This window comes from Dermacentor silvarum, chromosome 4, assembly GCF_013339745.2.
Source record: "Dermacentor silvarum isolate Dsil-2018 chromosome 4, BIME_Dsil_1.4, whole genome shotgun sequence".
Taxonomy (NCBI): Eukaryota; Metazoa; Arthropoda; class Arachnida; order Ixodida; family Ixodidae; genus Dermacentor; species Dermacentor silvarum.
The window spans coordinates 17,697,999-17,712,484 of record NC_051157.2 but is presented as its reverse complement, the minus strand read 5'-3'; the positions used below and the strand labels follow the sequence as shown (position 1 = coordinate 17,712,484).

The following is a 14,486-nucleotide window of genomic DNA, read 5'->3' as shown; positions in this document are numbered from 1 at the left end:
AGGACGCCGACTGCCTCTCCCGCTACCCTGTCGACCCACCGGATGGCACCGAAACCGATACAGATACCTGCGTTTTGTCGATCTCCGACTTCTCACGCATCGCCGACGAGCAGCGTCGTGACCCTTATTCGCGATCCATCATCGAACGCATTACCTCGGAGCAACAGGACGCTTCTCTCCGTATGTTTGTTCTCCAGGACGGGACCTTATATCGACGCAATATGAATCCTCATGGTGCGGAACTGCTCCTCGTCGTTCCCCAGCATCTGCGCTCGACAATTCTCTCGCAGTTACACGATGCGCCTACCGCTGGTCATTTGGGTGTCTCCCGTACATATGACCGTGTGCGCAGACGATTTTTCTGGCCTGGGCTATATCACTCTGTTCGAAGCTACGTCGCTGCCTGCGAACTTTGCCAACGCCGCAAGAAGCCTCCATTGTCTCCCGCTGGCCACCTTCAACCTATAGATATCCCCAGTGAGCCATTTTTCCGCGTCGGCCTGGACCTCCTTGGCCCATTTCCTACCTCATCCTCAGGCAACAAGTGGGTGGCTGTTGTGACGGACTATACCACGCGTTATGCCATAACGCGGGCCCTCCCTACAAGCTGCGCGACTGATGTGGCTGATTTTCTCCTCCATGAAGTCATCCTACATCATGGTGCCCCACGTCAGCTACTCACCGATAGAGGCCCCTGTTTTCTTTCTAAGGTTGTCGACGACCTTCTTCGTTCTTGCTCAACGTCCCACAAGTTCACGACGGCTTACCACCCACAGACAAACGGACTTACCGAGCGTCTCAACCGTACACTTACGGACATGCTCTCCATGTACGTGAGTGCTGATCACCGGGATTGGGACTGCACCTTACCTTTCGTGACGTTTGCATACAATTCGTCGCGACACGATATTACTGGTTATTCCCCGTTCTATCTACTATATGGCCGTCACCCTCTCCTGCCTCTTGACTCACTGCTCCCTTCTGACGCCACCACTACCACGTTCTATGCTCACGACGCCATTGTTCGCGCGGCCGCAGCACGTCGTATTGCCCGTGACCGTCTTCTGGCATCTCAGACTATCCAGAAGCACCGTTACGACACTCATCGTCGGGACGCTCATTTCAGCCCTGGGTCCCTTGTTCTGCTTTGGGTACCCTCCCGTCGCGTCGGCCTTTGCGAAAAACTGCTGCCACGATACGTCGGGCCATACCGAGTTCTTCGCCAAGTCACCAGCCTCACATATGAGATCTCACCTGTGAATTCAAAGTCTTCTACCACCCCAGGAACTGATATCGTGCACGTTTCGCGACTAAAGCCCTATAACTCGCACGCTGATTCGACACCCTAAGAAGCATCGAGACGATGCTTCTGCCGCCAGGGGGTTCATGTCACGTACGAGTTTGTACCGCTGTGGACAAAATGACGTTGGTTGGGGAAGAAGAGGCTGAAGTGTCTCGGAGCTCGGTAGATGGTGTCACCCTGGCCACAGAGCTACAACCCTCTGTATATATTGTAAATACATATATTTTCTCCCCGTAACAATATCACTTTCGTCTTTTAGGAACTGCTAGCCATAGTGTATAGTGTAATATACCTTTGTATATACCTCTCTGGGCAACGCATAATAGAAAAGGGAACCTGGCTGAAACTTTAAAGATGTAAAATATGTCTGCTGTACACGTGGCCTGATGATGCCCATGTTGGGACATAAAAAAACAAATGGTGTTTTATGGTGGAGAATTAAAGGGGCCCTGAACTACCACTTGGGCTTGGTGAATTAACATAGTCCGCGGGTAGCATATGCTGCTGTGAACATCTCAGCCAAGTTTTGCTGTTGTATGCGGTGCATGGAGCTCGCAAGTGGAGCGCAAAGTCACCTTTCTCTAAAACGCTCTCGTTTCAACAGAAGCCATGATCTTCACTCTTTTCTGGGTGCTTTATTTCATAATAAAGCACATTCCCATACGCGGCTGGCACTGGTCCCTGCGGTCAGCTACACCGCGGCCACCGCAGGGTTCCGCCATGAGTCCACTGGCAAAGTGCACTGCGGATCGCTGATGACGGTTAACCGCATTTGGCTTAAGTTTAGCGCGCCGTAGGCATCAAAATCAGAAGTCATAGCATCTCCGTTAGCATAGAACTGCGCACTACGGTGACATTCCGAAGGCAGAGCATTGTGCCCCCCCCCCAGCCCGCCGTAGCCTTGGCAGTGCAAGGCGTTGAAGAAGGAACGGGAGCACAGCGGAAGCGGTGTTTGCCAATAACTCCGCTTCTGCTGAACACATTGAAGTACTTTTTGTGACAAAGCATTTCTGAAAGAGCCTACTTTCACTTCAAATACATTTCTCCACTTCGATAAAAAGTGGTTCAGGGCCCCTTTAAGTTCGCAGTTATGTAGCTGATCACACAGAGAAGTCATTGCTGAGAAACGGTGCATGCACTGCATGTTGAACACTGATGATGGCTTCAGTGTCACATGCCAAATGTAATAAATAATCAAAACTACCTAACTAAATAAAAAAGAACCAATATAGTCAAGTGTTTGACGTGAACGCATCTGACGAGGATAATAAATAATAAAGGACCCTCCAGCCAAGTCACACCTGGACCCTCTGAATTTTAGGGTTTGGTGAATAATCAACTGCACTACTATCAGGACATTAGGTACCTGCATCACTTTTTGTATCCTACACCAGCACAGTGGACAAATGAGGGATGCAGTAGTAGAGGGCTACGGATAAATTTCAACCACCCAAGTTTCTTCAACCCATCTCAAAATTTGTTTAGGGACACACCGAAAGGAGGATTTTATTTTTCCACTCCTCTGCCATTGAAATGCAGCTGTGGCTCTAGGGAATTGAAACTGCAACTCCGTGATCAGCAACAGAACACCACAGCCACAGAGTTGCAACAGCATATGCATGTACCAGAAGGATGTAATGCATTGAAACGCAGCACCTGGCGCATTCACATAGTGCTGAGAGCTGGTGATCACTACAACATACATATGTGGAGCAGTCATGTGACAGGAGAGCCACAGTGGCATTGACGAAAAAGAGCATGCACAAGAATGTACACTACTATCACCTCTGAACCCACAAGTTGCACTTCCCTACCATGAACCGTAAATTTCTTATGTGTATGGATTTGTTCGCACACTGACAAATGACAAAGCACATAATGACAAACACTAACCTAAGTTTCCAAAGAGCACTATGTATGAAGCTGCTTGTCCAAACGCGTTGAAATGACTGCTTTGCAGCAAATGAACAGCCATACATCAAATTTATCTATTTAATGGCACAGTAGGAAAAGAGTTTAGTTGCATTACGTGGAAACATGATGAAAAGGAAAGCCACAAATAAGAGCGGATTTTGGCACTTGAATGGGCAGATGCACAAAAATTTTACTGAACAGTTGTGGCACAAGCCTTTTCAATCACCAACCTAAATATGGCCGAGGTGTCTTACGAAGGCTTCCAAATCCTTTTATTTTGAATGCCTTCACCAATGTTCACCTTTTATTTGGCTGCTTAGAGTTTTCAAGCTGGTTTTTCTGAGTAATGATGTGTGGTGTGTTATGGCGCAAGGGCAAGGTGTGGCCAAAGAATGCCATGACAAATGGTAATGCTATTGATGAATTGTAGATGGCATGGACAATAAATTCCTCATGGTAGATGTGACATGGCTGTAAAAGGGCCTAAAAACTGTTGCTGTAAATGGCGTAAACCATGTAAGTGGCAAAATAATGAGACTGACTAGTTAGTGATGTGGGCTATGGCAATTGGGTCTTGTTAAGAATGCATGATGTAACAAATATAACAGTGACACTAGCACTTGAAGTGAGCCCTTGAATACAAGAGCTCTTAATCACATGCTAAATATTACCTGGCCAAATGATTTTTAAGGTGTCTGTTTCATTTAGGAATTTTAAGACTGTTTTCAGGTTAAAAGTGGTTCATAGCTAAGAAAATATGCCGGGTGAAGAGGTATGTTTTCGCGATATGCAGAGGGGAAATACCTTTTCCTCTCTGCTTCTATTGCAGGACACTGACTAAGAACATGAACAACTGTCAGAATATTGCCGCACTTACTAGAAGTCGGAGGATCACTCCCAGTCAACAGGTAAGATTGAGTACTGTAAGTGTGTCCTATTCTTAATCGACAAACAAGCACTTCCTTATATCGTGCCGTTTTCCCAATTATCCAGTTCCCTAGGTTTGTTTTTATCATGTGTAGTTTATTTAATACTTGGGTATCCCACTCTCCTTGCCAATGCTTCCTGAGCTTACAGCGTAGAAAAGACTTTAGGTCTGTGGCAGGAATGGGGATATTTGCGTCTGTCTCGCTAAAGGTGACTGACGTAGCGTATTGGTCAGCAGCTTCATTGCCTTTTATACCTTTGTGGCCAGGTACCCAGCATAAGACAATAACTTGGTTGCACATGTATGAGGAGCACAACAGGCTGTACAGTTCATTTAAAACAGAGTTCTTATGTTTTCGTAGACTAATTAGGGCTCTGACTACACTTAGTGAGTCTGTGAAGACAATAGCCCTAGAGGCATTTGTGAGCCTTATGTGTTTAATAGCCGAAAGTATAGCGTATGCTTCTGCTGTAAAGATACTTGTGTGTGGATTTAGTGCCCCAGATGTTGAAAATGAGGGTCCGAGAGCTGCGTAAGCAACACCAGCAGACTTTGAAACATCTGTGCAAAATTCAGCACAGGAATACTTCTCCTGAAGCTCAAGAAAGTATGAATGTATTTGTGCCTCAGGAGCTTGTTTGGACATTTCTATGAAAGAAATGTCACAATGAATAGTCTGCCATTCCCAAGGCGGTGGAAGCAAAGTAGGGGCCATTAGTACATTCTCTAGAAGAGGGACCTCTGTTTTTTCTGACAGTGCCTCCAACCGGAGAGACAGAGGGGGCTGGTCGGCTGGGCGGTTATGGAACAGCCCGACAGTGGATGTGTCGCGAATGGTAGAATGACATGGATGCTGGATGTCTGATTTAACTTTCAGGCCATAGGAGAGACTTAAATATGTCCTTTGGAGATCTAGAGACCACTCGTTGGACTCAACGTACAGGCTTTACACAGGACTAGTCCTGAAGGCACCTGTAGCAAGACGGATACCCAAGTGGTGAACGGAATCTAGCATCTCCAAAGCACTAGGTGTAGCAGAGTTATAGACTATGGCTGCGTAGTCAAGGTGCGACCGTATGAGACTTTTGTACAAGCTTAAGAGGCGCCACCTCCTGTCACTTCCCCAAGATGTCTGGGACAAGATCTTCCGTAGATTCATTGTCTTCAGGCACTTCACTTTCAGATATTTCAAGTGGGGGATAAATGTTAATTTAGAGTCTAAAATGAGGCCCAAAAATTTATGTTCATGGCTCACAGGTAGCTGTTGTCAACTAAAATAAATAAAGTTAAAATAAATAGTAAAATTCTCGTCAGCCCACTTAGATAATTTGTTTAGCCCAAGCTGTACATGTCACTCACAGATAGAAATACTACATGATTTAAAACCTATTTGTACGTCATCCACATATACAGAATAAAATATTGTACGTGGTATGACAGTATGGAGAGAGTTCATTTTTACAATGAATAGAGTGCAGCTAAGCACACCACCTTGTGGTACGCCCGTTTCCTGTGTAAATAGACGGGATAGGACATTACCAACTCTAACACGGAACGTGCGGTTCCGTGTTGACGGGCACGATCGCGGGGTGGTCTCCGTCACAGTTTGCACAGTGGGTTGCGGAAGTACAGATATCGGAGGTGTGTTCTTTGGATGCGCATGTTGCACAAGTAGCGTGCCCTCAGCAACTCTGAGATCCATGCCAAAAACGCTGACACTTGAAGCATCGACGCGGATTGGGAATGTACGGTCGTACGCGAAGTTTACAATATCCGGTCTCTATTGAATCAAGGAGGTCACTTGTTCCAAAGGTAATTATTACATGCTTTCTGGGAATTTCCTTGTCGTCGCGCCTTAACTTAATTCGTTGCACCTTTACCATGTTCTGGTCTTGCCATCCATCCAACAGCTCGCTTTCACTTAGTTCAAGGAGGTCGTCATCGGAAATGACGCCGTGCACAGTGTTCATTGATCTGTGGGGGCCCACAGAGACAGGGATATCACCAAACGCAATAAGTTTTGTCAGCTTGTTCTATTAAAGCTTGTCACGTACTTCCAGAAGAAGGTCGCTGCTTCCCATTTTAGTCACTTTGTAACCAGAGCCTATTGCCTCTGTCAGACTTTTTGCAACAACAAATGGTGATATCGTACGGACTGTCTTAGTTTCATGTTGACAACATATCACGTGGTACTTTGGAAAGGTTTCTTTAGGTTTCATAAAGAAGTTGAAACTTTCATCGGTGCGGGCTCTTCAGGGAGCAATCAGGTAGCGGGGGGAAATTTGAAGCCATATATAGCATTACTGTATTCGGTTGGAATGCCCACCGCCAACCTCGGAGCCCAACCTGGGGACGTCTCAGGAATAGAAATATTCTATTCTGCTAACGCCAGCGGTACATTCCCACTATAACCTAATAAATATATACCCAAGACTGGATATATTACCGCCCAGAAAATATGAAGTTAAGAGAAGTGAATAGAAGACAGGAAAGATGGAAAAGTGAGAAAGGAAAGACGAAGATCGGAGAGAGAGACAGGAAAAGGTGACTACCGATTTCCCCTGGGTGGGTCAGCCCGGGGTTGCTGTCTATGTGAAGCAGAGACAAAGAAGTGTGTTGCCTCTGCCGAGGGTCCAAACACCCGGCTTCGGCTCAACTCCCAGGATCCCCTTTTCCCCAGACACGGCTAAGCCGCGCACGGCTACACGCGGGAGGGTACAACCCTCATGTGCTCAGGTACGTGGTGTCACAACACACCAAACGCCAGCTGACGCAGACGCCCCTGCGGGGTGGTTTTTCCGAGTAGAACCAGCAAGCAAGAAAGTTAAATGTTTGAAAATTCTGTATAAACTTACTGGATTCAAGTTGCACAGTAAGTACAGCGGGCCTACCAAAGTTTAAAATTTTGATCAAGTAGATCACATGAAAGCAATATTCCACTTTAGGTTACCGAGACCAACTGCAAATTAACAATTAAAACATCTGCAAGTACTGGTGCATGCAGCCCATCAACGATGAAGAATCCATGGCCATAAAAGCGGTTAAGGAACCCTTTCTTGCCATTTCATTCGGTTTCTCACTACATCCGGGTATTTAAGCCTTCCAAGACAACGACTTTGGCCACATCTGGCCCTTGCGCCAATAAACTCTAACAATCATCATCCAAATCAATGACTGACAAAAATTTGGTCATAGTAGATGGCAGTGGCACATTCAGAACCTTTTTTACTTTGAAAGATGCCACACAACGCCTTTCAAAGGAGTGGGTGTGAAAACAAACCATGAAATTCCCAAAAGCACCTTAGACAAGCACCTTAGTATACAGTAGCCTTTTACGGTCAAAAACCATTGCGCAGAGCCATTTCATTTGCCCACAACCCGAGAATGCAATCCCCTTCCTGACTATATCAACTTTTAACACACAGCAGGCAATGAGGCTTAGCACAGAGTGATGACCCAAATGCAGAAAGCAGAAGAGACGCAGCAAAATGAATAGATGGTGGGAGAGCACTTCTGCAGCAGTCACCAGCAAAATGCCGTTTGTTTAAATTGTACCTAAGCATTTTACCTTTTCATTAGACCAGTTCGTAATAGTTACCACAATGTGTAACATCTTATAAACATCTTAAAATATTGACTGAAAAGCGCTGAAACGTTTCCTGCTCTGTGGTGCAGTGCCAATGAGGGACGAAGCCACAAGAATTGAGAAGGGGATGTGAACGCTAGATGGAACCCCCTGCTCCGGACCCAATAGCTTCTTGGTCACACTTGAATTATTCAGTACACATGAGAAGCCATTAGGGCCAGCATTCCCAGGTAGCCTGCCTCCTATGGACAGCCCAAGCACACTGCTGTTCAGCTTCGGCGATTTTACAAACGCTTCATGCATGAAATGCCAATCAGCCTTTTAATCTCATGTGCTACAAACTAACGGTTCTTGCCTTTTCGAACTGCTTTTGCTATTCTGTGCTATTTTTGACATAGTAAGCTTGATAATAGCCCAGCTACACCATTCACTAAACTTTGTGTATGCAAAAACCTCAGAATGCTACTCATCTTAACCAAATAACACATGAAAATAATGATGCCAATACTTCCTGTGCAAATACAATAACGAACAAATACTTATATTACCAGGACTCTGATTTTCTTAACATATAAACAAACACCTAAAAACATACAGGAATTTAACAAGCGGAGAAATTCATTAAAACTATAAGAGATTGATTTTTGAGCAGTTTTGATTCTCCTAATCAATGTTGCACAAAGTTTCTATTGTGGCCATCTTGTTTATGAGCACAGCAAAGCGACAAAGCTTTCTTACTCATTTATTCGAAAGAATGCAGTGGCAGTGCTTGCTAACAAATTGCCCCTTCCGCCCCTTCCGCGGATAGAAGACGAAGCCGTGAACATCTCAGCCAAATTTTGTGGCTGTGCACAACGTGTGGAGTTCACAAGCATAGAGAAATTTTGACTTCTGTCCAAATACCCTCTTTTCAAACCTAGGCCTGCTCCTCACCCGTTTCAAAGCTGCTGGTGGCGGTCATGTGTTGCCATAGAGCAGATTCCCATAGAGAGCTGCCATTGGCCAACAGTTGACATGAATTAAGAAAGGTCTTTGGATCAGTGCACTTCTTCCTATAGGTAGTTTGCGTATTAATTGACACAGTTAACTAAACAGGCTGAAGTAAAACAATCTGCATTTCGAATTTCAGTAGGAATTGCACACTTCCGGAAAAAGCAAACTATCGTCTGCTCACACTCGGCCGTGCCCGCTCACGTAGGACTGAAACTTTGGCCACACTACTAATTAGTGTTGTAGCCATCCAGTCTCACTAATTTCGATTACTTATGAACTCTCAACAAGCCTCGAACGACAGGACGCTTAAGCCCAGACCACACATATGCTTGCTGGTGCATGCTCACTCCTGGCCCCTCCTGCCTAGATGCCTTGGCAGACATGGCTTCGTATTGAGCTATTGATGGCACTTAAAGATGCGCAAAGTGGATGTGGGTATTACCCGTCAGACAAGCTGGTGTAGGACAAAGCCATTCCACACTATGTAGCATGGCCAAACTGGAGCACATGAGCACGCACTCAAGCGCTGCCATGCACATAGTAAACATTACCCTATACACACTACAGTTGTGCGCAGCTGCGTCTGCCGCATAGCGTAGATACCGCGGCCGGTGCAGGGTGCCGCGATGAGCCCTCTCGCCATCGAAGCACTCGGACAACCACATGCTTTGATCGTTAGTCTTTGTGGGTGATGTTGCTCCTGGTGCGTGGTGATGCGAGCCAGCCCAAACGCCCACATCTGAATGGAACAGGTTTTCTGCTTCCTGAGTTGCACATCTCCAAGGCGTGTCACCACCATGGTTAAAGCTTGTTACATTAGGAATCTTTTCTACACGAGTCCGGAGTGCAGCATCCATCTCTGAGCTGATGCGCTTGCTTCCAACACACCCGAACAAGCAAACATAGAGACAATGTTTCGTTCGAGCCTCAAAAATTGTGTGATTGCCACAGAGATTAGTGCGAAAGGAAAGTGCTACTAATGATACTCAGTACGAGAAAACACAGCTGTGCGCAGCTATCTGGGACACTGTAGCACAGAAAAGTCATCAGACCAATGCTACTTAGCAACAGGGATTGGAAGTTTGAGTTGCCAATAGCACCCATAAATTTCCGCTAAAAGAAGAAACACAAAATCAAAGCCAGGTGAAATAACACAGTAGGCAGGGTACCACCACCGTCGCTGCCCCACTCTTTCGGAATGAGGGATGTTGAGAGGGAATGAGAAGAGTAAATATTGTGCTTGTAGTATCTACACTCGTACTAGGCGTTTTGAAAAATTCCTTTGTTAATATATTCCTGGAAGGCAACACACTCGTTCCAAGGCATTTTTGAGACTTCAACGACATGTGGTTCAGCACCCCTTTAAGGCAATGAAAGGTGCTTTCATTTTCCCAATCGTACCAATATTAGTTTTCAAAAATGAAAAAAATTTATTCTGGTATTTACGTGCCAAAACCACGATCTGATTATGAGGCACACCGTAGTAGGGTAGCGATGTGTGAATATTCAAAACTTTTGAATAAAGAATCGAATAGTGTCCTATTCAATTGAGTATTTGAATGGAGTAGTCACTATTCATAAATGCAAATATTTTTCGAATATTTTTAGAATATTTCTAAACGTCAACTGTGCCCAAATCAAAATAAAATTGTACCAAAGTATGGTAAGCTTTCACCCACAGTGGCATAGTATGGACATAAAACATGAGAGCATAAGTAGGGGAGCAGGCTAAATCCTTTGGGTAGCCATACTTTACAGGCTGTACAGCGATAATTTGCACTCTCTGGAGAACCCTGTGCTTGCGAAGACACTACTTGTTTCCTCCTAATGCTCCATTTGTGCTTTTAATAAATAATGCTTCCTAATGTATATTGTAATGCACAGTTGAGTGAAGGTACTTTAATTAGCTAACGTTGGGCGAACTTGTGCCCGACAAACAGCTAAGCGAGAGTCTCGCTCCCACGTACACAGTCTTCGCGCAGGAGTTCCCCACGTCCTCTTCTTTTTCCTCGTGCCCCGCGCTGATGACACCTTGCTCCAATCGCACGTGCCTTGTGAGCACGTTTTGGCTGCTTCGCTGCTGCTATCTTTCGTACGTAGCCGTGAACACATGGACGGGCGCAGGAGACGGCTGGCGCACGAGATTTGAAGGCACCTTGTGTCAATATGTAACGAGAAAAACTTGCTAAATTTAAGAATACTGGAGATTGAACATCGTTTTATATTAACTGTGGTAACGGCTATTCAGTACTCGAAAATTATTCAAAAGGTATTCGATATTGGATTCGATTCGCATTCGATTCGGTCTCAAAAACCACTATTCGCACACCCCTATAGTCGGAGACTCCAGATTAATTTTGACCCCTTGGGGTTCCTTAACATGCACCTTTATTCTAAGTACATGATTGTTTTTGCATTTCACCCTCACCGAAATGAGACCCCCGTGGCCAGGATCAAACCCGCAGCCTCATCTTAGCAGCTCAACGCCACAGCCACTGAGCTACAGCAAAGGGTGTATAAACGAGGCCATAAACGAGATGCCAAATTAATACAAGCCAAAGTCTTGCTTACCTTGCCGTCTTCCCAATACTTGGCCAGCACCTTCTGTCCAGAGAAAAGCCGTTTGGGGCCAGATGACTTCGAGTCAGAAGAGCTCCGGTCACCACCACGGGGTGCAGGTCTTGAGCCAGGCGCTAAGTCGCAAGCCTGAGGCACACGCCGTCTGTCACCCCCATCAACTGGGGACTGCCGTGGGTGACTCCGATTGTTGTGGTTCCCTTGATAAGTCCGTGATTGCTGAGGTGGTCCACCACTTTCTTGGGAGGCCTATGCAGTGCACACATTATAATGTTGGTTTTTACTTACTACCACAGCATGAGGTGCTACTCGGTATTGTTATTGAAACTTAACATGAAGTAAAAGCACAAGCAAAAAAATGCAGTTAAACCTCGATATAACAAAGTCGGTAAATTCGGCAATTTGCTTCGTTATATCAAAATTTCTTTGTATTTAAATTCGACCTTTCATGCGAATAAGTACAGCCGCCGATCAAATTTTCTTACACGGAAGGGGCTGCAAAATTTTGCAAATGATAAATTGAAGAAAGCAATTTTGAATTCGAAAAAAAAAATCATTTTGTTGACTTTGAGAGTCAGCAACGAAACATACAGTTTCCTGCCTTGTCGATGATTACTACACATGGGTAATCCAGTCGCACTTTCGTGTCCACTGTGCTACCGTGGCTGATAGTGTCGCCCGCAATGGGACGACACTATAACGAAAAGCGCCGGCAGTGGGGAGCGAATGCTCTGTCTGCCTCTTGCTTCAACGTGTCTCTAAAACTCAAGATTAAACAACCGCCAGTACTAAACACGCAGGAAAACTGCCCATCACTTCCTCCTTCCATCCTCTCACGCGCACTTGATCTTGTTACTATGGCCTCACTCCCCTCCCTCCCGCTTGCTCACATAGGCAGACAGCACTCATCAAGCTGCCATCGTTCTCCGCTCAACCTTGCACACTTTCATTCGCACACAAATCATACAGCATGTGGCACAGGATAACATTTTATCGCACTTGGACTTTACACAGAACATGACTGCTCCGCTTCAGTCGTTCTTGGTCTTGTTGCAGCGCACAACTTGAAAGGTGCGTTAGCAAGCAGCCACTTATAATTCAACTATTTCACCACCTGCATCCGCGGAAGCTTCCATTTATTATCTTGGTATTCCTTTGTGGTGGCAGTAAAATTTCGTTACATCGAAATGGTGTATAAACACACTTCTTTATACTGAGGTTCTAAATACATAGTGTTCTATGGGCAAGAAGTTGTAAAAGGTTAAAAAAGCACTGTCTTCATGTCTATTAACATAATGTCAACCATTTTTCGTTCCATCACTCGTTGCACAGTGCTCGTGTTCTTCTCAGGCTGCTTTGTTAACCTCGAAGTTTATGCCCCATTGTTAGTACTGGTAGAATGCAATGACTCTATAATGTTCTTTTCAGGGATAGTGGTAAGCTGCCGGTCGTGACATGGTAATGCCTGCTGTATGCTCGTCGACCCATTTTTATTCCTCTGTAGATTTCTTTCTCATGATCCGGGTCCCCTCTGACTAATTGGTCTAGATAAATGAACTTATTACTTCTTCTCGCAAGTGAAAAGGAATTGAAAGCAAAGGCACATACCCTTTGCCTGTTGTAAGGGCCAGCATTGTTGGCATAAAAGCCAGAAGAAAACCCATCGTGCAGATGGTTCTGGTACGAGTGATCGCCTTCCCCTCTGGATGATTCTCTATGCCCACGATACCGCTGGGATGGTGGATGCTGCTGCTGCTGCTGCTGCTGCTGCTGCTGCTGAGCAAAGCGGCCACTGTTGCTAGATGGTCCATTTGCACGGCCCTTTGAACTGCTGTGGCCTCCACGATTAGAGTGGTCGTGTGTAGAGTGGACCTCGGAAGGTTGGTCACCCAAGTGGGAATCTTCTACATCAGGCACTGGGGAAAGAAATATTACAGAATGCTTAAAAGTGGTTAGCAGACCTGCGAAAATTGTTCACGAAGTGCGCAAAGACAGCACATGTGCAACCCATATCAGGCAAGAAGTCACAATGTGCAGTCAAATGTTTACTTGTACAAAGATCTTATGAAGAAAGATGCCACAGAGATGACAGACATATTTAGTGCCTCCATTGCCATTTGTAATGACCATCTTTAAAGGAAACTTTTCAACCCAAGCCCCAAAGTAAAAGCTTGATTTGAACTACCTGCTCGCTGATGCAAAGTGACACATTCAGCTATTGTAAAATGAATTCAATTAAAAAAAGAAAAGCACCTTTGGTTGCTTTTGCGTAACCCTTCGTAAATGTTAGTCACATTACAAGCTAAAAAGATACTATTTTTGAGGTAATTACTCAACGATAGATACCCTAGCATTTATTGTTTGCATCAACACACAGTAGTATACTATATGTTTCAATGAACACTTTAAAGGGGCCATGAAACACTTTTCGAACAAAGTAAGAAAATGTTGCCAATTTGTTAACGAGGCTCCTGTGAACATGTGAGCCTAATATTATTTCACTGCATGCAGCAGGGAAGTTACAATCATGTCTCAAAAGCAGTGAATAGTTGCTCGCTCTCGCATCAACAATGTCGCCATCAAAAGCAGTGTGAGGACCAATGCTACGGGCCGATTTCGTGATCGCGACAATGTTGTCAGTAATACATAATTGCTCATTTTAAGTTAAATAAAGAAAAAATATACCTCTGCGCTCTAAAAAAGACAGAAAAATGATTGCAACTTTGCATTGTACATAGCTGCATCCGCTGCCTGCGCGTGGCCTCCGAGGTGGCCACGGCAGCATGCTGCGTAGCGTAGTCTACCACGGCCGCTACGGGGTACTGCAACGAGCCCTTTCGCGGTCGCAACACTTCACTTTTGGCTGGGGCTTTGCCTTCTTGGCTTCTCCACTGTGTTGCTTCCAGCACACCAGCAGCGACGAAAACAGAGAAAGCCAATTATCGGTGCGATAACTGCACTTATAGTTGAAGGATTCAAAAAATGTTGCGGTATGAGATTCGTGGGACAATGTACTTTAGTGAGGCCATTCTATGATTAATTAGTAAAGCGTTTCAGCGCCCCTTTAAGCAATAACTTAACATACGCTTTTCAAGATGGAAGTATACTTCAGAGATGTGGTGTAAGTAAAGGTGAACGTCACAGGATGCTTGAGACGATGTGATTAATCTGCTAATTATGCAAAA

General features: G+C 45.1%; 1 protein-coding gene across 1 annotated transcript in view; it reads right to left on the bottom strand.

Annotated features, from left to right (window-relative positions):
- LOC119449547 (tudor domain-containing protein 3) overlaps positions 1–14,486 on the bottom strand; it is a 134,754-nt gene that overhangs the window by 92,965 nt on the left and 27,303 nt on the right. Inside the window, exons 10-11 of the mRNA XM_037712740.2 lie at positions 12,910–13,217; positions 11,296–11,550 (exon numbers count right to left, since the gene is read on the bottom strand). Of these exons, the coding sequence (XP_037568668.1) occupies positions 11,296–11,550; positions 12,910–13,217 (563 nt within the window). The remainder of the gene's footprint in view (positions 1–11,295; positions 11,551–12,909; positions 13,218–14,486) is intronic.